At 39.0% G+C, this 25455-nt stretch overlaps 1 protein-coding gene across 2 annotated transcripts; it reads right to left on the reverse strand.

Moving 5' to 3' along the window:
• Window positions 1-71: 71 nt before the first annotated feature.
• LOC116321008 (multidrug resistance-associated protein 4-like) lies at window positions 72-21510 on the reverse strand. Of its 2 annotated transcripts, XM_031740751.2 has the most exons (31): window positions 20660-21451; window positions 19094-19204; window positions 17574-17694; window positions 17162-17386; window positions 16940-17029; window positions 16580-16743; window positions 16304-16429; window positions 11773-12022; window positions 10853-10960; window positions 10662-10751; window positions 10371-10562; window positions 8861-8955; window positions 8517-8603; window positions 8183-8279; window positions 7320-7541; window positions 7023-7160; window positions 6754-6791; window positions 6489-6604; window positions 6260-6406; window positions 5260-5339; window positions 5006-5156; window positions 4775-4894; window positions 4127-4237; window positions 2431-2531; window positions 1884-2075; window positions 1648-1803; window positions 1279-1368; window positions 1023-1195; window positions 810-915; window positions 557-690; window positions 72-382 (listed from the first exon to the last, which is right to left on the reverse strand). In XM_031740751.2, the coding sequence occupies exons 1-31, from the start codon at window positions 20737-20739 to the stop codon at window positions 355-357; spliced, it is 3939 nt and encodes a 1312-aa protein (XP_031596611.2). In that variant the 5' UTR covers window positions 20740-21451; the 3' UTR covers window positions 72-354. The 2 variants fall into 2 exon arrangements, 1 of the variants encoding a protein (XP_031596611.2); XR_005610339.1 differs by lacking the exon at window positions 72-382 and having other exon boundaries at window positions 1003-1195; window positions 20660-21510.
• Between the last annotated feature and the right edge of the window lie 3945 nt (window positions 21511-25455).

The raw sequence follows: 25455 nt of genomic DNA on the forward strand, positions 1-25455 counted from the left end.
GGCAAATATTTTTCTACCACGATGCAATACCGAAATCAAATCTTACTTTGGGCAAGTCAAGAAGACAACTGTTACAAATTACATGAACTTTATGTAAAATCGTGTACAAAAAGTATAACGGTTTGGAAATTCAAGGTCAAATTCTGAAACTTACAGATCATACGGAGTAGCTCGTTCACATGTGAACGATGTAACCATAATTTATGATTTCAACATAACTTAAAAACAAACACAGATCAAATAAGATCACAAAGCATGAAAACATCAAACGGCCCAGTTGCTGCACACAGTTGGAGGCAGTAGGAGCTTGCGGTGCTCAGAGGTCGCTGCAAGTGTTCAGCTGATTCCAGTGTTTCACTCCACGTCACAGTTTAACTTCTGTCTGTTTGGGTGTGAGAGAGACTTGTTGGAAGTAGACCTCAACTGGTTTAAAGTTGCAGCAGCCACAGAAAAGTGTAAAACAATTTTGCTCAAGCTGCTGTGATAAGCTGGAACGCATGAAAACGGTGTGGATGCAGATTTTTCAGCTATGTTTAAAGGGACTTTTTCATCTCACCTTCCTGCTGACTCTAGCAGAGCCGCTGCCTCAGCCTGACCCATCTCTTGCACCATCTTGTAGAGAGCACCCTCCTTGTTTTGCAGCAGTGCGAAAGGAGAGTCCAGCTCCTGGATGGTGCCACTGTCCAGCACCTTAGGCCAACAGAAAACATGTGGTGGTGTAACAGTTAACATAGGAACAATTTTTGCGCATCTATGTACCCTAACAGTATGAATTAATTAAAAAGCTACAGTTGGAATAGATGAGTTACCAGTATACGGTCACTGTCTATGATGGTGTTGAGGCGATGAGCGATGGTGAGCACAGTGCAGTCTCTGAACTTTTCCCGAATGGTTTTCTGGATCAGCTCATCTGTCCTGCAGTAACAACAAGAAAAACACTTGGAGAATCATGTGGGAAAAGTGTGTTGAGAAAACTACTGGATGTCTAGGAGCTCTCTGTACTGGTAACGTATCTGGAGGACCTTGGGTCAACATTGGCCGTGGCTTCGTCTATGATGAGGATGCGGTTCTTCCTCAGGACTGCTCTGGCCAGGCACAGCAGCTGCCTCTGGCCCACGCTGAAGTTGGAGCCTGACTCAGCCAGGATAGTCTCCAGCTTCCCAGGCAGCTCCTCCACCACAGATTTCATCTGTACCTGCGGTGAACATGGAGAGGAGAAACCTGTAGCTGGTCTGTGGGCAGTAACGACAAATCTGGGTGTGCTGATTAAATACTAGCCTCTTCCAGAGCTTTCCACAGGTCTTCATCAGTGTGCTGGTTGAAAGGGTCCAAGTTCTTCCTCACACTGTCAGTAAAGAGAACTGGGTCCTGGGGGAGCAGAGGGGAGAGTCGGGCAGAAAAATCAGTAGACACTGCTTCGGCATTAATTCTATGTACCAAAGGTGGATATGGATGTGGTAACACAAGGCATGCAGTACCACATGACTTTGAAAATCTGTGTTTTGAGTTTAATTTACTGAAAATAAATGATATAGCATTTTTAATTAATAGAAAAATAACAAATGGATAGCATTATTGTAACAGTGAGATTGTAACTGTTTCTTCATATTTTTCTTCAGGCAGTTGAGGTGTCATTTGATGTTGTACCTGAGGAATGATGGACATCTTCTGCCGCAGGTCATGGAGGCCGATCTCAGAGGTCACAACACCGTCGATGTAGATCTTCCCCTGGGGCTCTGCCAGGCGGAACAGAGCCGAGACCAGAGAGCTTTTCCCCGCTCCTGTTCTACCCACAATACCGACCTGACCCAGAAGACACAGAACATCAACAGCTGATCATCACTCAGACCCAACCAGCTGTTCTCTGCAAACAGATGTGTCACCTTCTCTTTGGCTTGAAACGTGGCGTTGATGTCTTTGAGGACTGGTGGTCCATCCTTGCTGTAGAAGAAGTTCACTCGATCAAAGGTTATCATTCCTTGGCTCGGCCAATCAGAGGGAGGACGCTGCTGAGTTTCCAAGGGCGCTTCACTCTTTAGCTCAGTGTACTCCACCACCCTCTCCACCGATGTCATCTGAAAAGCCAAGAACTCTTTTCCAATTATGCTTTTTGTAGCCTATGTTAACTTTCATTCATAGGCATCAGGACGGTTTTATATTTTTGAAACCCCAAAACCAAAAATTCCAACTTTTCTACAAAGGGTTTTATAATTTGTACAGCATACATTACTGTAAGTGCAGAAGTCAAGTGTCCAAAGTTTTTGTACAAATCAGGTATGATCAAAGTTTGAGAGGTTTAAGGGAAATGGAAACATTGCTCCATGTAACTGTCCATTAAATAAATTTATCTTCACCCAGCAACACTTTTTTTCATGAACATCATTCATTCAAAAACAATGGAAATACAAAATGTCATCACTCAGTTCTTACCATGTTCTCCACCTCTGCACTTTGTCTCACTGTCCACTGGAAGTTTCCTATCAGTGTTACAGCATAGGTCAGCACAAGGCCCACCTCTCCAGCCTCCAGGCCTAATGGATCCAAAACATGATCAGAAATCAGAGGCTACTTCAGGACTTTCTTCTGGATTAACTCAGTGTGTGTGGTTAGGGTATTTAGCAAACTAAATACAGTTAAATTAAACATTTAACTGTGTTTAGTTTGCTAAATACCTTAAGCCCACTAAGGGGTTGGTTGGCTTAAAAGTTTTGGGACTGTTTGGTTTTTCTTTCCTTTATTTCTTATAGTTTAAGTAAAGGTTTTAATAAACATCCATTTATGGCAAATCTTATTAATCTACATTGTATATTCTTGACCTGTTGCGCAGATTCAATTCAATTCAGATCAATTTGATTTATATAGCACCAAATCACAGCAACAGTTGCCTAAAGCATTTTATATCTTAAGATAAAGACCATACAATAATATAGAGGAAAACCCCACCGATCATATGACCCCCTACGAGCAAATGCTTTGGCGACAGTGAGAAGGAAAAACTCCGGCAGAACCAGGTCAGGAAGAGGCAGCCATCTGCCATGATTGACTGTGGGTGAAGGGAGTAAGACGGGACAAAGACACGCTGTGGAAGAGAGCCAGAGATTAACAATAACTAATGAATAAATGCTGAGTGATGTATACGCACATAAAGAGTGAAGAAGAAAGACTCCTCATGGAAAGCCCCCAGCAGCCTAGAGCTATAGCAACATAACTAAGGGAAAATTCAGGGTCAACTCATCCATCCCTAAATATATGCTTTATAAAAAAAAGTCTTAAAAGTAGAGAGTTTGTCTGTCTCCTGAATCCAAAATTGGAGCTGGTTCTACAGAAGAGGGGCCTGAATACTGAAGGCTCGGCCCCCCATTCTACTTTCAAATATCCTAGGAACCACAAACAAGCTTGCAGTCTGAGTGGGAAGTGCTCTAATGGGTTGATAGGGTACTATTAGGTCTTTAAGATGAGATGGGGCCTGATTATTCCACACCTTGTATGTTAAATTCAATTCCGGATTTAACAGGGAGGCAATGAAGAAGTCTGTCTTTAAGACATTCCTGTACTTAAACTAATTGGTGTGTGTTACCTGGCTTCATAGATACATAAAGCTGGGTGTCATCTGCATAGAAGTAGAAATAATTAGAAATAAGTATATACTTCTGCCTACTCCTTTTCAAACAAAAAATGGAATGATATTTTGTAATGACTGTAAAGGCACATGTTTGAAATAAAAATGAACTGAACTGAACTGAAGTGAAAATGAATGCTATGTCTTCTGATGATACTGCCTAAGGGAAGCATGTATAATAAAAACAGAATTGGTCCTAGCACTGAACCCTGTGGAACTCCATAACTAACCTTAGTGTGTGAAGAGGACTCTCCATTTACATGAACAAATTAGAGTCTGTTAGATAGATATTCAAACCATTGTAAAGTACCTTTAATACCTACAGCATACGTAATTGCTGTAATAAAATAAATCAAGCAGTTTTTCCTTCCCACCATCACCAAGTGCTTGCTCTAAGAGGGTCCTCTGATGGTTGGGGTTTTCTTTGTATTGTTACAGACTCTTTACCTTACAATATAAGGCACCTATTGTGAGACACTTTGTCTGCATGCTGCTGTAGTTCCTCACCATGTCTGAGTAAGACGCAGCCGAATGCTGTGAGAGTGATGAATATGGAGCAAATACTGTCAAGGCGTAGTGCAAACCAGCGGGAGGTCATCAGGAACAAAAACCATGCCTCTGCAACAAGACGATAAAAATGCATTTCATTATAAAGAAGATGACCAGGTTAATCTTTTGAGCAGGTTAACTTTACAAGACATTTCATGAGTCCGTAACATCTCACACATATAATTTATTATAAAGCGATTTGTACAATATAAAGCGCCTTGAGGTGACTGTTGTCATATAAATAAAACTGAATTAAAGTCTTCCAGGTTTCTTCACTATCATTAATCTACTATCATTACTGATTTACAACATTTTTAACTTTTTTTCAGCTGGAGACGCACGGCTTATCTTCCAAGGCCTCTTAGGAGAGATAGTTGAGCGAATGATCAACTTTGAATTGACCTGTGATAAACTTTCCTAAGAGGGAAAATGCCTTTACAAATATGCTCCCAGAAGGTATTCATTGACAGACTGAGAGCAAATTATCCAGAATTCCAGTTCTACTTGGAACTATGAGGATTAGTTTTCTTTATCGCTTGAAATCCTTGAAAATCAGCTAGAAAATCTCAGTTTTAACCATCCATAAAGAGTGCATAAAGAGTAAACCTGAATGCAGGTCCTGATGGGCATCAAATGCCTTCTTTAACCTCTCCTCAGCCTTGAGGGCTCTGATGGTGGAAAGACCCTGAAGAGACAAGGACAGGTGGGAGAAGACAGGACTCCGAGCTGTAAGAAAAGCAAAGATTCGCTGTAAGAAACTGTTAAACAGCCAGCATCATTGAACCTACAGTTTAAAATGATGAGTTTATGATAGGATCGTAATAAAAATAAGCGCACTTGTTGACTCGAGACGTTTGACATCACGTGAGGTACGGAGGTAAAAGCTTCTCAAGTACAGAAAGACTAATAGGAGAGGAACAACAGGGATGAGGATGAGAGGGATGACTGAGGCTGCCACCGCAATAACGCCAGCATTCTGTAAAAACAACTAAAACAACATCGCATAATCAGAAATACTCAAATTACTGAAGGATCCTTTTAAGTGAATCCGAAGTATAGTGTGTGTATATAGCAAGTATAGTAGTCTTCACTTGATAGAAGTCCACAAAAGTGATAGGTAGCATGGAGTCCATTTGGCTGACATCTTTGGAAAACCTGTTGAGTATTCGACCTGAAACAAGGGAAAAGAAACAGAAACATTATATAAAGAGAAGACAATAAATCATTCAATCAGTAAAAGCAAAGATATGCCACCCCTGCACCCTGCACCATTATCATGTTAAGGATGTAGGCAAGTGTAATTTTTGTCCTTTTTCTTAGCGTGTACTGTATGCTCTGGTGGGATAATTCTAGCAAGACGCTAACATTGAAGCTACCTGGACAATCCAAATCAGTGGGTGATATCATTATGCTGTCTATGTTCTGAACATGAAGCTTTACACCATAGAAATCAATGCTTTCACCATTCATTGCCTTATGACAAGCACTTTGGTGAAAGTGGGGAGGAAAAACTCCCTTTTAACAGGAAGAAACCTCTTGCAGAACAACGCTCAGGGAGGGGCGGCCATCTGCTGCGACTGATTGGGGGTTAAGGAAGGTAAACAGGACAAAAGACATGCTGTGGATGAGAGAGCCAAAGAGTAATAATAACTTCGTCCTGACTTCCTCTCCTGACTCCCATTTGGTTACAGTAGATGGTCATTCCTCCCTGAGCCTGGTTTTACCAGAAATCTCTTCCTGTTAAAAGAGTTTTTCCTTTCCACTGTTTCTTCCCAAAGCACCTTGATGTGGCTGTTCTAACTTGGCACTATATGAATAAAATTGGATTGAATTGAACTTAATAGACCTTAAGAGAGGTTTTTTTTAGATGTTTAAGGCCAATGTCATCTTGGAGAACTCAGACAGACTGGTTCTCACAAAAACTAGAATATGCCAGGGATGTGTTTTATCTCCAGTTCTCTTCCTGGTAGAAATAGACTGGGTTATTTGTAAAACTATAGCCAATGCACAAAAAGGCATAAGGCAGGATATACCCCTGATGTAATCCAACGCTTTTTCTTAAATTTAAAATAAATTCTGTGTAGGCCTCACCTATGGGGTTGACATCAAAGAAGCTAACAGGAGTGTGGAGCACAGCACTAAACATGCTGTTGTGCAGAGTCTGAGCTGATCTCACCAGCCCATGAAATATCACTAAACTCCTGGCAAAACCAAAGACCACAGCTGCTGCTGTCAAACCTAAAAGTAAACACAGGAGGACTATATTAGATATTAGACCCGAAGACTCTAACAAGAACTACTGGTATAACTATAGGCTTACCTGAATAAATACTAAGGTAAAAAGTGAGATCAAACTTTCGAACTGAACTAGTAACATTCATTCCACTGTCCACGCTAACAGCAGTGGCTGTGCTGTTAGAAAACTCCTCCCCTGCCCTGTCAGATGACAAGACAATCAAATCATGTACACAGCAAATGATAATTGATCTAATTTAATTTAAAAAACTGTCAAATGAACAGTATAAAGTTAAGCTATTGCATACTGTAGTTGCCATTAAAAATATCCACATTGATAAAGTTCTCACCAATATACCAGCCACCAGTCCTGCAGGATATACGCAACCTGTTGAAACAGACCTCTCTTTAGATCAATTTTTGAAACACTTGTGAGCATGAGGAAACCAAGTTGCATGAAATGTGTGGGAGGGTGGGAAGGTTAAGTCAGGTTAGAGTCACTGTGACATTTCCACATGATTGTACAGTGAGGGATTTGATACTGACAACAGTTAATACAGACAGGTAACATCTGGAGACAGAAAGGGTGCAGGAAGGGTTTTGAAGGGTTAGTGCTTACCTCAGCTATAATGCTGAGCAGTATTATGACCATTAACACCAAAGTGTTACAGCCTGCTGTGAAGTACTTAAGGTAAACATGGCCGCTAACATTTCCTTCAGCTCGAGTTTCTTCTGTAATAGTTTGAGCAACTTCAACCTGGAAAACAATAAAATAAGTTTAGAGATAATAGACTTGCAGGTCTATTTTAACCCACACTATTCATTTCTACTTTTGTCCATCCTTGTCATTCAGTGACTACAAAATGCTGCCATTTATATGGGGACTCTTAATCTAATCTTTTGGAAATATACCTACAGGAAGCTGATCAGTGCAGCTGCTGTCTGGTAGCAGGAGGCTGCTGGAAGAACAGTGTGACCCCTGTGAGCGAATCGTCCACTGGCTGCGTAAAGACAGTTTCTCTGGGTCAACCGAACATGACCCAACTGAATGTGCTTCCTCATCACTTCTCAGCAGGGACACAATATCCAGGCCAGAGGACTGCAGCTCACTGTAGGTTCCCTGGACCATGATATGACCCTGGAGAAACAAATAATGAAAATAAGCAGCAATGTGTTTGTCAGTACTTAATAACAAAAAAGCTAAAAAGGCTCATCTGAAGGAACGCTTTCCTTCGGAGCAAATCATTTCTATGAATTTGGAAAATTGGAAAACCACCGTAAAAAATCAGTTTTGAAGCTCCTTCTACAAAATTCAGAACCTGTGAATAAAGGGGAACACATTAAAAGGGGGATCAAGGAGATTTAATTGGAACTGTACACAAAGCCAGGTTGCCTGTTTATCCCTGACACTTTTCAGCTCGTCACCTAAGCTAACCTAACCACCTGACATCACTCTACATAATGCTGATCTGGATCTCTTTCATGCAGCTGAAGCTTGTTTTGAAAAACTGAATTAGATTTTTCATCTAAATGAATATGTTTCCTTAACTTCTGTAACTGAGTTTTTTTTTTTGTATTAACACATCCGGTCCAGAGACTTTGTGTTGTTAAATGCATCAAATAAAAATTTGGAAATGGAAATCTCAGCTGAGGACTGGAGATCAACGTGTGCTGGAGCTCACTCTCAGAGATTATACACCTCAGAGTAACAAACTATAACTGGTGAATGCAAACATGTGCAACCCTTGCCTACTTAAACCAGCATAAAGGGGGACAAACCTCCTTGAGGACCAGGATCTGGTCAGCTGTCCTCAGATGCTGGAGCTGGTGTGTGACAAGGATACGACACTTGTTCTTCAGCAGGCCACAGATACACCTGATTTTGATAAATAAGAGGGGGTTTCTCCTTATAGAAATAATCTGATATCACTTTGTACTGCATGTTTGTGACTTTGAAATAGTTCTATATAAATAAAACTGAACTGGAATGGAATTAAAAAAGTTCACATGAACTTCAATCATGCAGTGTGTACTGTGGAGCATAAGCATGATTCTAGACACCATTATTAATCAGGGTATACAGATAATTAGCACTGAACTGTTTATTACTCACTGCTCAAAAAGATGTTTTCCAACTTCTGCATCCACAGCACTTAAAGGGTCATCCAGGAGGTAGATGTCTGCATCCTCATATACAGCCCTGAAAACAAGGACACACAGTGGGGGAATCTATTTGTCAGGAAAAAGACTGAACTTTCACATAAACTATAGCAAATGTAACAGCACAAGTGTGTGCATGCCTGCAGGGTAAAAATACATGCACCCTAACATCTAGCTACTTGTTGCCTCTAGTTTAGGTTCCTTAGAAACTCACACAAACATTTGAATGCGTCAGGGTGAAACAATACGTGTAAGTTTTCTTCTAGGTAGCGTTCTTACTACATGATGTCTATATACCTTGCCAGGTTGACACGAGCTTTCTGTCCCCCACTGAGTGTGGCCCCTCTGTCCCCGATCAGAGTCAGATCTCCATCTGGGAACAGCTGCAGGTCCTGAATTTGAAACAATGGAGGCGTAAGCTGCCTACAATCATCATGGGCATGAATGTCATGATAATTTTGAGTTTTTAAAGATTTATTTGAACTGTTCTTGTTCCAGAATGGAACGATTGTATAGAAAAAAGGCCCTGCTCCAAAATCAACACTTTCAAGCTTGAGTGAAATTTGCTGTTCTCCACATGGACAAACAAATACCTTCTGATAAAACATTCTATGGTCAGACAAGAGAAAGACTGAGCTGTTAGACCACAATGAGGAGGTATGTTTAGAGGAACAAAGGTGAGGCTTTCAAACCTTAGCGGTAAGAGCCAGCTCCATACCAGGAAACTAGCCAATTTAAACAAACTCTACAATTTCTGCCAAGAACAGTGGTCAAATATCCAGACAGAATCACAGAATCACCCAGAAGATCATTGATGGCCTCCAAAAGTGTCTGTTTGAAGAGCAACTTGCTAAGTGATATTGAACTAAATACTAGCAAGATTGTATGTATATATTTGAGGCTGTGTGTATATTTTTGACCCATAGATTAGAGAAAATCCCAAATAAAGGCTTAAACTTGTTTTTAAAGTTATTAAAGATGTGTGCTGTACAATCATTCCACTATAGAAAAAGAACAGTTAAATAACCATGACATTCATGCCTGGGATGAGTGCATGCAAACTTCTGACCACAACTGTACTTCAAATGAGACCACAAAAGAAAAACACAACTAACACTGCTTTACTTTCAAGAAAATATGTGACATCCCAAAGTCAAATTTCAGAATTTGCTCCTAAAGCTATAGCAAAAAATGCAATTAATCAATATGATTATGATTTTTTATGACACAATAGCAGAACTCAAATGGATAGGTATAGAAAGCAGAAAGGTAAAAATATGAGGGCACTTGTCTAAAAAGTAGTAAGGCAGTCATTTCTAAGGAACAAACTTTGTTAAAACAGAGCACAGGTTTCTGGCAAAAAGATCACCTAGGGTCCATTAAGAAAGCAGAGGATAAACTCTTCTATATACATGTATTCTTCCATTCAGTTTCAGTTTCAGTTTTATTTGTCATATGCAAGTTAGCACAGGGTCAACACTGCAGTGAAATGTATTTGACGAGCAGAAGACAAGTCACTCAGCAGTATAGTACAGTAAAAAATACAGTAAAAGATAAAACATTTATAAAGTATAGTGAAAAATGTTAACAGACTAAACATATATATATACACACTTGTATAAATTATATATTAATTTATATTAAATATTAATATATAAAACTGAGGCATATCCGAATTTATAATTTGATTGACTTTTGAAGGCTGTTGGCCCACCTCTTGTAAGATTTTACATCAGAGGGTAAAGAGAGGTTCGACTTGAGCTGATGGCCTAACCTGAACTGGTTAACTAGCAGCATTATATCTCACCTTCTTCAGAGCACAGGCTCTGAGGATCCTCTCATACTTTTTAGGATTCAGTTGTTTCCCGAACAGGATGTTGCTGCGGATGGTTCCAGGGAACACCCAGGGCTGCTGGGCTGCATAGCTTATTTGACCTCTGACCTTTAATGTGCCTGTGTCATGAGGCAGCTCTCCCAGGATAGCACTGAGCAGAGATGACTGAAGAAAACACAGATGTTATAAACATGTGACCCTGAAAACACAATTTTGATACTCAATGTTCTAACCTAAAGGCTAAATGGTAAGTCAGTTGCGGACCTTTCCGGCCCCCACTGGTCCGATCACTGTGAGAAGCTGGTGTGACTTTGCTGTGATGGAAACATTGTGCAGAGATGGTGCATCCAAACTCTAAAAAAAGAAAAGAATGTATTAATTAAGGTATAAATTTTGCATTTAAAAATATGTAAGTTGACTCATTATCAATATGAGTTTTACACTTTAAAATTTACCTTATCCCAGTAGCAGGTCAGTGCCTCAATTTCAATAGCGTTCTCCATTTTTCCCTCCAAAGGCAGTGCGAGATTTTTTCTTTCCAGCTCTTCCAGGAGGAGAAAATTCTTGAAAGATATTTAATGGACACACATGCTTTGAAACATAAACTAAATTAGCACAGTTCTCTTGTTTTACCTATCTACAAATTTAAAAACAACTACATTTAAGACTAAAAAGAGTTCTGATGTCACCACTAATCTTTTATCCATTTTTTCCAGGACAGTTACAATATCTGCAATCAATCTGGACATCACTTTAGGATCCAGTTGATAGATGGATTCTCCATGATGGAGAACCATGTGAATTTCAATTCTGTTTTAGTTAAACAGCACCAAATCACAACAACAGTTGCCTCAACATGCTTTATATTGTAACCTAAAGAGACCCTACAATAATACAGAGAAAATCCCAACAATCAGATTACTCAGATGAGCAAGGACTTGGTGAGAGTGGGAAGGAAAAAATCCCTTTTAACAGGAAGAAACCTCCAGCAGAACCAGGCTCGGGGAAGACCGTAACATTAAGTCAACACTGCCAGATTCAAAATTGGGCATTTACCCCATAGCCTCAAGTCACTGTAGGCTGCTGTAGCCATTCTTAATTCACGACTATGTTCACACGGTCTAATGAATATTAGTCAGCTTCACTGTAAATGACTACCAAATGGCCAAATAGCAGTTTGTCAGATGTATGCTTAGAGAGATGTTTAGAAACTGGTAAACTGGTAGGAATAAAGTGGAATTCAGATTTTTGTCATATAAAGTTCTCTGAACATTTTAGACAATAGAAAAGTAGTAAATCGGTCATTATGGCACTAATGACAGATTCAGCTACAGTTTTGTTACTTGTATTCCAATTTATGACAGAACAGAATTACCTTAATTCTGCGAATGCTTACAACAGTCTCTGACAATTTCTCAATGGCCAGAGGAAAGAACAGGGTCACTGTGAGCTTAATTGTACCATACAGGGATGCAGTGACAAACACACTGCTGGCAGTGATGGTGTTGCCCAGGAGGGCGTAGACAGTGAAGGTGACAAACACTGTGATCTTGCTGCTGGCAAAGAATGAAGCCATGTTGAGTCCTCGCAGGTAGGAGCTTTTTAATATCTGATGAATTTCTTTCCTAGGAGTAAAGAAGAACAAAGGGAAGCTTAATATGTAAAATCAAAAGACTTTATTTGGAGTGCAAAGACATACTCACATAAAAGACCTTGAATAATCAGGCCTCATCTGATCTTAAAGATCAACTCAATAGAGCACTTTGGTGTCAGACTGGCTCACTTGTGGTTCCTTGGTTTTTGTGGTAGATAGAATGGGAGGCAGAGACTTCAGCTTTCAGGGCCCTTTTCTGTTGAACCAGCCTCCAGTTTGGATTTCAAGATTGGCCTCAAAGCTTTCCTTTTTGATAAAGTTTATAGTTATGGCTGGATCAGGTGACCCTGACCCTGAACCCTATCTAATTTATGCTTGTGTTTCTTCTTCACTAACCACTTTTCACCCTCTGTTTATACACCACTCTAGAGTCAATCATTAGTTATTATTAATCTCTGGTTCTCTTCCACAGCATGTCTTTGTCCTGTCTTCCTCCCCTAACCCCCAACCAATTGCGCCAGATGGCTGCCCCTCCCTGAACCTGGTTCTCCCAGAGGTTTCTTCCTGTCTTCCTGTGTTTTTCCTTCCCACTGTCACCAAATGCTTGCTCATTGGGGGTCATCTAATTTTTTGGGCCTTCTTTGTAATTCTGTAGGGTCTTATCTGTTTTTTTTGTTTGTTTTTTTCTGTCCATTATTGTATGTTTACATATTCATGTTTTTATGACATATTTTCTGTGTATCTTTGGTATTTTTTGGTCTTATATTTATTTGCCTACATAGATTGAGTTAACAAGGCTTATCACGTATAATATGTGATTCTTGATATATTTACGTTGATGCTTCTTGTTTTGTTTTTTTTTATTTTCTCTCACACAGTGGCTGTCATTGTCTTTTTAAGTGGGTATTTAAGCTTCCCAGTTTGAATGTTAGACCCTCGTGAAGTTTCTCTAGTCAATACATGTAGGTCAAGTTTATCCTCGCTGTGCTTCTACAAATTGTATTAAACTTTTTTTTAATCTGGCAGTACGGTGGTTCTGAGTTTTCTACTTTTTAGCCAGGAAGTGGTACAGTAGGCAACGTAAAATCAGCGAACAGGGTCACTGGATGGTAAATGGACTGATTCTTATATAACCCTTTTCTACTCTCCCAAAACTGAAAAATAATGTACGTTTCAAATTATACAAAAAGGCATTTTTCAGGGAACAGAAAATGGGTTAACAATTTAAAGCTGTTCTGCAGCAATGGAGGTTGATCAGGCCTTGAAAGCTGGTGCTACTAATTCTTACAGGTGTTCCAGCTTTTCTGGATTACTTACAACCCCCTCTGTCTGCATAAAAGCAATGTTGGAACACACTGTGGTACCATACCCTCATGAGCATCAGCTGAACAGTACTGTACTGCAAAAAGTAGTTTGTGTCGAGAAAAAGGTTTCTGAGAGTTAACAGCTTCCGTGATCGGTGGCTCACAGGACAACAGCTTCAAGCGCAGCTTAATAATGGTCATAGTAAGTCGCAGTTTCAACTGTGAAGAGAAGACTTCGAGCTGCAGGTTTGACAGGACAAGCTGCAGGAAGAAAGCCATCGCTAAGATGTCAGAATAAGACAAAGAGGCTTGCCTGGGCCATAAAACCATTGGACTACTGAAGACTGGAAGAAGGTATTATAGAGCGATGAACGGTTTGAGGATGGCCCCTTCCTGTTCCAACATCATTGTACAACAGTGCAGAAAACAATGTCCAAACAAACATGCATCAATGAGTTTGATGTGAAATAACTTGACTGGCTTGCACAGAGTCCTGACTTAAACCTGATAGAACATCTTTGGGATTAATTAGAGCGGAGACTGTAAGCCAGACTTTCTCATCCAACATCAATGTCTGACCTCACTTCTGGAAAAATGGTCAAAAATTCCCATAAATATACCCCTAAATCATATTAAACCCTATGGATTAACAATGGGATGTCACTCAAGTTCATATGCATGTGAAGGCAAAAGAGCAAGAACTTTTGGCAATATAGCATATCTCATGCAACACCAAGGTCATGTGTTAGTTTGCTCCCTTGACCAAAGGCTCAGTCCACCATAGCGTCAACATATCGTTTGATAATGATGGAATGCTAATACTGGGAATACTGGGAATAGATTTAGCTTGACTCAGCAGAAAATGACAGTTATTTATAAATTTGAGCTTACTTTAGAGTGAACATTAGCAAAACAGCTTTAAAAAAAAATGTTTGTCGAAAGCTTTGGTACGGCCTCTAAGGACATTCAGTGCGGGGCCTCTCACAAGAATGTAACGATTCAGCATCTGCAGAGGCCCCGAAGCCTGAGGCCTTGCGCTTGACAAATTCCATAGGGTTAATGGATCTAAATGAACGGAAAGAACATAACGTTCTTTGTTTGGTTTTTTGATAAAGATGAAAGGTTTTGTCTCTTCTCTACAAATCATTAAAAAACAACTTAAAATCCATTTTAAATATAAAGATAGACAAACCATTTCACCATAAATCAACACTGTGTTAGAATTAAAATGTACACATTACTTCATATTTACTACATATTTAGTAGTTTTGTAACTGTGGATATCTTAAGAAGTCTTTACTATCAAAGACTCATTGAAACTTGAAGGTTGACTGTAAAAACATTATTCTTCCTGAAACTGTAACCCTGAATTAATCGTGACTACAATGCAATCCAGGTTTTCACACAGAAAAATAATGTTGAGCAGTTGTATAATCCACACCAAAAGTTCAAGCTTCACCGACTTCCTCACTCTCTGTCTGTGCATAGCCAATATTAAAATACTGGCTCCTGAAAAGCAGACCTCATTATACCATATCACCCCAATAGAGCACTTCGCTCTCAGACTTCTGACTCACATGTGGTAAGTATTTAAAAGCAGAATGAAGAAGGCAGAGCCTCCCATTCAATGCTAGTCACTAGTAGTGACAAATTTCCTCTGTGGTTATTCTAAGTAAATTTAAGCTGAAGATGGATGGAAAGTTTTGAAGGCTACAATGGATTACTGCTTGACGTCACAAGGACTGATTTTGAGTGAGTTTCTTTCAAAGAATCTCAGAAGGTGTTGATGGGAACACTAAGTGACAGTTAACATATAAAGTGCAGAGCAAACATAAAGGATTGTCATTAACCAGACATGAATGCTGAGAAAGCTGAGGATTAATGAATTAATTAATGAAAATCTAAGCTGCTTTAAGAGCAGTATATCAAAGCAATAAGGAATTCTCCCTGTGGTTAATTCTGAAAACTTGTAGCTAATCCATATGTACTCCCACGGGCCCTAAGAGGTTATCTGAAAAAACTGTGATTGCAGTGATTTAAAGAAGTTGTTGAGCTCTGCAGAGATAAGAAAATCCAATACAGATCAGTGCTATTAATGAAATCTCTTTACATTTTCCCAGACATGCCAGATAACTTTATATGCTCAGGCTCTTTGTTCTTGTTGATGAGGAGATTCATAAGCACACATAAAACATGAGGCACACCAAAGGATGTTTTCAACTGTATACTCTAACTAAAAATATAAAGGGAAAATCATGCGGGATATCAATGCTGACTACACTATGGACTGTGTAATGTGTAAGGAAAGAAAGGATGTCAGATTGTTTCATTGAAATGAAAATTATCAACATATAGAACTGAGAGCTGAATTCAAACACAGCCTGAAAATCAAAATGAAAAATATATATTTTGCAGAAATATCACTGCAGCAGCTCAAAATTGTACTTAGCAGTTTGTATTATTCCCAGAAGTTTAACTGACTTGATGCTATAATCTGATTAAAAAGCGTTCCTTTGATTTTTACATGTATAGGACCAGTTCTCCACTGTTACAGTAGAGCACAGTGGTTCAACATAGATCTCTGCCTCCAGAGAAACCACACGTTATGTGAACCCTACATTCTTTTCTCATTCGTTTGGCAAATGAGAAAAGTGCCTGGGCTGATGGAGCAAGCCTGATCTGTGGCATGATCTTTCTTTATGCCCCTGAAGTTCATCGATCCTTTTCACTATTTTAAAAGACAGCTAAAGACATGTCTGTGTTTTTATATTTTCAGTTCATTTCATTTCCACATGTTCTGATATGTCGAAGCATAAATCATATTGGTCGTTCCAAATCATAAAACTGCGGGATGATGAGTCAGCTTATTAAAATATTTATTTTGACAGTTGCCCACTGTGATTTTTTGAAATACTGTTTATAGTCATTATTATTATGGGAGCACATTATAAGAAGAAGAAATTCCTCTAAAAAAATAGCTGATTCTTTATAAAACATGTTGTTCTTACCTTCTGACTTCAGTCACCAGGGCTGAGAACGGTTTCTCCCAGGCATACATCTTGATTATCCTGATACCAGACACCACTTCATTCATGATACGGATTCTGTTGTCAGTAAGGACTGCTGTCTTGCTCCTGCAAATATAAGCACCATTTACACTGTGTACATTAGAGGCCAAAAAAAATATAATCAAATTTGTATAAAAACAGGCAGACAATGCACATAATAGAAGAAAGTTATTATCAGAAACAATAATGTCCTGCTTCTGTATTCTTCGTCCTTACCTGAAGATGCCAAATAGTTTTCCAAACCAGGTCTGTATCGGCATCATGAGTGCGATGGCTGCTACACCTCCCAGGCACGAGGCACCGATCTCATACCAAAGGAAAACAATGATCACCGCTGCTTGGAGAGGTCCCACCCACAGGTAGTGCAGATTAAGTGTAATCTACAGAGAGCATGATTGATGATGTGCAGAAAACATGCCGGACCACTTTTCCAAAACTTACAATTTTTTACAAAACACATAAATATGTCACATAAATATGTGAAGCGCTTGATGTTAAGGGCACAATTTGGTTTAAAAATGTCATCAAATGCAGTTAAATAATCTCATCATGTGTTTGACTACATGATTCTCTTACCTCATCGAAACGATTAACATCATTTGAAAGGAGGTTCACTATTTGCCCAGTGGTTGTTTGTCCCATGGATTCAGCACTGAGTCTGAGAGCCTGATGAGAGGAATTTTACTTAACTGCTGAAATATTTTTTCACAACACTGACAAGTATAGATGGAACCATTGGAACATATTTCTGACAGAGATAAGCTGAAAACTCTTCATTTGTACTGATTTTTCACTGACCTTCCTGTAGATCATGTGACACATAGCCACTCTAATCCTCATGCCTGTTCTTAGGACATGATAGTAGTAGAGATGTTGGAGGATAGTCAGTCCAAATGTGGAGATGGACATCGCAGCAGCGTAAACATACGCCATGCCAAGACTTCTCTGATCATCGGGGTCACCATTCTCAAAGAAAATGATTATCTTCCCCAGAAGAAGTGGCTGGATCACTTTGATTGTCTCCTTTATGACAAAGACAATGAATGCAAGCTTACATTCATCCTTTCCCAGACTTTAGGAAATGGGTTCAAATGGCTGCTAGATATTTGAACCAAATTTTGTTACAAGAAAGGTCTCTGAGTACATTAGCATGCTTATTATTTCATTACAAATAACTCATCTGACACCTCCACATGACCAGTCAACGTACCAGGAAAAAAACAAATATCCCAGCCATTGCATAGGACCTTCCATAGCATTTTATAAGGACTCTGGTGAGTTTTGGCTCCAGGAGTTCCTTTGTAGCATGTCTAACTTCACGGTCCCAAAATCTGCAAGATAAACATGGAGATTATTAGATTAGGCTAACCTATGAGGTAACTGTGAAAGGTACAACTTCTCTGGTACAAACAGAATTACACACCATAAGTTGGAGTTCAGCAAACAACATTTTATGTCAATCTAGACACAACAAATGGCGATGTAACTATTTAGGATATAGTCGCACCAACATTTTAAAAAATTAAACCTTCCAAATGAGAGCCATACGGCCGCACAATGGCAACATACTCAATTCAATTCAGTGACCTACCAGTGCCACTGCCACTTACATCTTCATCAAACATACGGCACAGAGAGCTGAAGGGTTAGCATCTCTGACTGAGAGAGCTGTGAACATTTACACATGTGGCAAAAAAGAAGCTACTTCTTTAACAATTTTATAACAATTACTATTAAAAACTATTAAAACCAAGTTAAAAATGAAAACAGATTAAAGTATGGACTTCCTACCGTCACCAAGTGCTTGCTCAAAGGGGGTCATTGACTTGTTAAGGTTTTCTCTGTAGTATTATAGGGTCTTATCTTACAATACAAGGCACTTTAAGTTGGCTGTTGTTGTGATAAAATGGAACTGAATTATTTAAAAGTAATGAGCTTTAGTACAGCTCTTTCTGTTGAACCTTTAGTGTTATTTTTAGTGACAGGATGCCTGTTGGGAGCATCGGGATATTTCAGGGAGGCGTAAGGTTGGGTTTGACCTGCTGTGAATGGAGATAATACATCAAACAGGAATAAGTAGATCGACCTGTCAGAATGACACATCAGGTGTGACTCACACTACAGCAGCACTCCCTGGCAATTCAAAGAAACACACAGCTACTGTACAAGCATGCAGTCTCTCCTGGCAAAGCACCAACATCTACCTGCTTGTCTACAGATCATATTTGCACAATTCACCAGGGGAAATGAGCAGACTGAGGAGGTGATTACAAACAGAAATATCATCAATAGATGGCAGACTCCAGAAAAATATTTTGGGGTATTATTGTACTGTGGTAGACTGGCTAGAAATGACTTTTTTTGCATCATAAATAGATAATAACACTTCTTCTTCTGGGCTGATTAAAAGACCAGTTCATAAATACTACTAAAGGCCAACCATCCAGCTACATGTAAAGGAAGTGACACCAAATCCATAGGGTCTTAGCCCATAACTTTCTTGGGTAGAAGATTTTTTTATTTTATTCAAGGCAATATTGGACTAAATCATGTGTCGTGAAAAGGTTTTGGGTAGTATGCATAAACACATTACTCATTGACTCAAAAATAAATCTCTTCTCAAACTGGTCATAGAAAATTGTAAGGACCGATGTCTAAGCCATCATCTTCTCAATCTCTCAGATTTGACTTTTGTTAGTGATCCAATAACGCAACACAGCAGTGTAGTACCTCTGTAGCTCCTCTCCCAGGGCTTCAGATTGATCCTCTTGAAGGATGCTATACATGTCATTTTCCTCAAGCCTTCGCTTTTGGCCAAGCTGCAGCAAAGGGGTTAACCAGCTGAAATAGAAAGACAGAAAGTATCGATGACGCTTCACCTGTTCCTCATTTTGTCATGTTCCGGCCTTATTCCAAAAGAACGATTCGATTCATTTTCCACCTCAGAATTCTAAACACAATGCCCCATGATAAAAAGGAAAAAAAAGTTTGCTCGGCTTGTTGTACTTATGATATTTTACTGATGTCTGGGTTAAAAAAAATCAGCCTTACAGATCAACTTGGCTTAAATCACACACACGCACACAAACAATGGCACATAGTCTTTATGTAATGAAGCCTATATATATGTCAAACAGATTAGCATGACTGTCAAAGTCCGCCTTCCCTAGACACACACACTCACACACCATCCCACATCCACTTCATTTTTCAAAGAAATACTAACAATAAAGAAGCACCCGACTCTAACTTTAAGAGAATAAAAAAACAGGATAATGAGACCATTCACCTTAATTTAACTCTGTGTTTTTCTGGCAGTAAAAGCACTTGTTAATAAGCACCTGTTTGCATAGCCTGGTGTCTCAGTGTATGACATTCAGTGTATGTCAGGTTAGGAGAGGGGAAAAGCAGATGTATCAGCAACAACATAGCAAAGTCTTCTGCTTCTCCCAGTTTAATCATTCTCTGCGAATGTGTAGTGAAGCCTCCCTTAGTACCTAGAAAGAAGTGCACTTTGAACATTCTGAAAGTGAGTTATTACTCAGTTACTCAATGCTTTCAATATAGACATCAAAAGGCCAACCACATATCTATGTAGTATTTGTTTGTGTGGTACTCGTACTATGTATTAAGCCAGTCTAAACCATGAGGGCTACATTAAAGCCTACGATTGGTTTTCCCATTCATGAGTTATGGTTGGAAAACTCAGACAAGTCCAGATCTACCTGATTCAACTCTGCTGTTCAAAATCTATTCCACAAATAAATGCACAGAAATGATACACTGTCCCCCAGCGAAAAGCTGCACATACTTTCTGTGGATTTGGTATTTTTTATGACCTAATAAAATAACCCAGGAGTTTAATTCAAAGTGGGTAGATCCACTTCCAGACACTGAAAAAACAAAACAAAACAAAAGTAATCAGTCTCAGTTTTCACTATTATGGTCTGAAGCATGTAAACACCGTCGCCGGCTTTGAATAAATTCCGAAGTATTTCTTCAAAAGCTTGCCTCACGTGACCCATGGAGCACGGCATTGCTGGGATGGGCTAATCCTATTGATTTTTCAATGGTGATCAAGTTATGAGAAACTATTTTTTTCAATTAAAAATGCATCCTGGCACAGATTAAATCCCCTTGTAAACGCACAGGTTTTCATAGTTCTAGTTAACTCAGAAAAGCCACAATTAAAACGATATACAAACATGTATGCATGAAATCAGCAGAGTTTGTTGTTCTTAACTGATTACCCCACCGCTCGGTCAGATTTAGATCATGCCGTGAAATCCCACTTACCACAAAAAGACTCTTGAAAAAAAGCTTGCAGTTGCCAGCGGGTTGTGGCTGCCGCCCGTGCTTGTCACCTCCATGGTCATACTGGGGATAGCTCAGCCGGGCGCATCTCTGCACGCTGTACACGCCACTTCATTCGGTCCGTGTAGTAAGTGAACGTTATGTAAAGCTCAACCAATAACATCGCTGCGACTGTTCAGGCTTGAACTTAGCCGTTTAAGTTATTTAAGATCGCTTCACGTAACTCCACCTACACCACCATCAGAGCAATTTGAAAATGAAAGTGAAACTTTATTATTATTATTAATCTTATTATTGCTACAGGACTACAGGATGCCGTGTTTGGAACTTGAAAAGTAAGGCAGTCATGTGACCTTTTCAGTCTAGCTCTACCTGTGCAGCATTATTAAAATATGTCTGCTTTCCTCACACCTCAGGGTTTACACAGCCTCTCGCCCTGTGACCACTGGTATAGGATCCATCACAGCCGAGAACCTGAATTTGATAAGCGGAAGAAAACAGACTGACGCATGGATGTTTTGCTTTCACACATAAAAACTTCCGAACGGAGTCCAAGCGAACCAAAGTGCGTCACTACAAAACAAGTGAGAACGTCCAGTCAGCTTATTGGCCGGTTGGGTGTCAGGGGCGGGAGCAACAAAAGTAGAAGAAGGCGCTGTGTTCTGGACTGCGTGTAGAATTTCTGCTCATTTTACGGCTAGTTCAACTCTACTATTCTGCATCCCAGAATGCAAAGCATACGTGACTACGGGAAGAAATTAAGGTCAAACTTATAGTAACACGGGACAGATCGGGATTAGTTGTCAACATGAACGAATCAGAGCTGTCAAAGTAAGGTCCGGGGCCCAAAATCGGCCGACAGTGATTCCAATCCGGACTGCTGGACTGCTTTGGAAAATGTGAAGGAGGGCATAAATGATGGACTTTTAACTGTATATTAATAAGTTTCGCATCTTTTTCTACTAACAAGGATCTCTCCCCTGGCCATTCATTGTGCACCAAAGTATTTTAGTAATAGATATACAACTGAAGGACAGAACAGTTCCTATTTTTCCACTACTGTGAATTTATTTTAAAAACGACCCCCCAAAAAAAAAAACAACAACAAAAAAACAATGGGGCCACAGTAAAACAAAAAGTTAAATGAAAAAAAAAAATCTTTCAATTAACAAAATGCTTTCAGTTTTATAATAATAGGATAATCTGGATTTTTTTCTGTAATCTTACACATTTATTTCTTACAGTTTAATTCAAAAAAGACAACATTTCTTTTCTACATCTACATTTTTCTTTGGAAATGACTTTTCTACGTGTAGGCCAGGGTGTCAAGGTCTCTGCGGGTGAGCTGCAGTAATAACAGAAATTCAGTTTGAAATTACTCACTCACTTAAGTACATACAGTTACATATTTGTATAAATGTATATATTTATATAAAAATTGAGTTAAAATTGGTAAGAGGAGGTAGTTTATGTTATTAATCATAAAACTTACCACAAGCATTTTTATAAATTTGCTGTAAAAGAGCAGTAATTTTAGGTGTTTATATTTACAAATTTAAAAAATAAACACTAAAAAAAACTTTGAAGGAAATGCATAACTTTCTCTTGTATTTTGATTAGAGTGAAATTGTAAAATTTGATTGGTCCCATGGGATTTTCGGGTTCTTAAGGGGGCCACAGCACTCTGGGAATGGCTGGTGTAGAAAAATCAAATACTGTTGTAATTGCACTTCTCTTCATTATATTAAGATTTCACCGGTCTGGACCACTGACGATTAAAGTGGGCTGTATGTAGCCCCTGATGTAATGTGAGTTTGACATGCCTGAATGCCTCAATGAACTGCATGTACACCCTGAATAACGTGAGTGAGGTATAGGCAATGAAAAAAAGGGGGGTTGGGGCAGGACACAGGATGGCAAAGTTTAAATAAAGAGGAACCTGCTACTTGAATATTTTACACAAGCACAAATGAATGACTTCATATTCATTTAATGCTCAATGATAGTGAAGCTGCTGCCATTCAGATGCTTTACTGTTGGTGTTGCGTGGATCAAAATCGGACTTTTTCTAATTTTGTGATTTTTCTGATTTTCTGTGTTCATAATTCCATTCTTAAAAAGTAAAATTATTTTTAATGCACCAAGATAGTACTCTATCACAAGTAAGAGTCTAGCATTCAAAATCCTCCTTAAGTATAAGTATACAAGTATAATCAGGATAGTTTCAAAAAGTACTGACTACCTCCAGGGCAAATGTCACCTTCATCTCAAACAGCTACCTCTCTGCAAACATCAGTGTCTTCCTGCGGATGCAGGAGCTGCTCAGAAGGTACGGGGCTGTTATCGTAGCAAAATGATTTCTGTGTATCTCAATTCCTGTGTGCGTATTTCAAGTGACTACATGAGCTCACAAAAAAGGGAAAACAACCATTAAAAAACCCCAAAACTAATCAGTCTCTTTCTATAGCTGTCTAAACTAATTGTTACTGATAATCTATTGTGTAACAAACCTCGCTGTTACAAGCAAGTTCTGTCAAAGCAGCTACTTGCATAAGCATCAGTCCATCAGTTTCACCCTGTAAGAGTTTACAGTTCATTTTCTTCAGCTCCTTCAAGCCCAGGATCAGTTTGTAAAAGGCCTCCAGTGGCATTCGCTCAATCCACAGGCTTTCACCAATCACAGTTCAGTATACTAAAATTTGTCCTGGATGTGTTCCAACATCTCAGATATGCTGACTTATGAATGAAGGTTGAGTGTATTTTCATACCTTTATAAAAATGACAGGCAATGAGGAAACTGGGTCTGATGTGCAAGCCAGTCAGACTGGCTAAGCTGCAGCTCACCTGTGGGACACTAATGAGTGGAAAACCCAGTAATCTGGAAAAATGTTGCCAGCTTCCTCCTGATCAATATTAGGGAGAAGAAATGTGTCACATGATGCTATTCAATGTATTTGTCCTATAGAGAAAATTCTTCAATGCATAATTTATGATTTACATATCTTTCATGTTTTTATATCACATGTAACTTTTTTCTGTAGCAGTATATTTATTTTTGATATAATTGGAGTATATTTTGATGACTTTGATGATTTTTAATCTCTTTAGCATCTTAACAAATTAGAATCGTAACGTTGCTGAAAACAAGATGATTTATATGGATGGAAAATATGGTTTAACAAAGATGCATTTCCCTTAAATTATATTAAATTATTTTAATATTAGATTTGTAAAGCCTAAAGTTGTATGGCTCAAAACTGTTACAAAACTATAGCAGCAGATAAACAGCACACATAAGCTAAGAAAAAAAGAAAAGCAACGCCAGGTGATCCGTTTGTAAGGAATTCAGTCCCACAGTGCATTAATCTACAGGAATATCAGCATTATCTCCACTGAGGTAACATTACAGTATTTATTCTACACAAGTATTGAAAGAATAAAAAACAGGCTTCAGGCTGCTGATGAAAGATGTTTAGAACTGATGGAAGACCTGCAAATAGGAAAAATTGAGAGCCAGCAACTTTAGAGAGCATACCAGATGATGGCTAGCTAGACAGTTTAAATGAGGGATCACACATACCTACACTGAATATAAAAAAAACTTTTAACTTTTCCTTGTCCTTTTCTTCTGTTATCTGATGTAAAACATATTCTCATTTAAGCTACAAATCTAAGGTATTTTGCTTTATATGACTTCCTTTCAAGTCATGTAGAAGGATCGCAAAGCATTTTCGTGTCCATGTCCTCAGGAGCAAGCGTTCCAATATCTGTCAGTACTGGACACCAGAAAAAGAAGACTCAATATCCATGAAAGGCTGGATATTTAATTTGGGTTAACATATCTTCAGGATGAAAAGGAAATGAAAATACAGACATGTTTATGTAACCCAGATGGAGAGGCGGAAACACATCTTGCTTTGCTCAAACACAACTACAGAAAGTTTCCTGGCAAAACTCAATAACTGGTTGTTGCTCTCTCTCCTTCTCTCTGGAATTGTTGCATGCAGCATGTAACATCAATATAAATCACGGCGGTTTGTCTGTTTGTCAGCATTGAACCATACCTCAGCCTTCAAACGAGGGAAAATGGTAGAGTAAAGATCCAAAGACATTTTCAGTCACATTGCTGCACAGGTGCTGATGAATTCAGTTCAGTTTTATGTATAACAGTCACCTCAAGCCACTTTATATTCTAAGGCAAAGATCCCACAATAGTAGAGACATAACAGAAGGTACACTGTGAAAGAGAGCGAGAGATTAATAACTAATAATTAAATGCAAAGTGGTATGCTGATGTGACGAAGAAGATACACTCAGTGGATCATGGGAAGCCCCCAGCAGACTAGGCCTATTGCAGCATAACGAGGGTTCAGGGTCACCTGATCAGCCTTAACTATATGCTTTAGCAAAAAGGAAAGTTTTAAGCTAAAGGTTTCAAATCCCACTATCACCTTCCTGGTCAAAAACTGATCTGAAAACTGAGAACATCGTAAACCAGGGATGGGACTGGTTAAGCAATAATTCAATTAGCTCAGGATAAAAATGGATTCAGAAGGCTGCGCTTGTGAGTTTGAGGTACAGCGTGTTGTTTTGTTTTTAGTTTTTTATTATAATTGATTAATAATTTAAAAGAATTCTTGAACACAAATTTGCTCTTGCTATCAAGTCTAACAAGGACATCTAAGAAGTTTTGGAGACGTACCTTTAACTGACCTCAGTATAACATCTGCAACATTGTTTCAACTTTTATTTTAGAACAATTTTTCACTGGGACTAGA

This window comes from Oreochromis aureus, linkage group 23 (genome assembly GCF_013358895.1).
Source record: "Oreochromis aureus strain Israel breed Guangdong linkage group 23, ZZ_aureus, whole genome shotgun sequence".
NCBI classification, from domain to species: domain Eukaryota; kingdom Metazoa; phylum Chordata; class Actinopteri; order Cichliformes; family Cichlidae; genus Oreochromis; species Oreochromis aureus.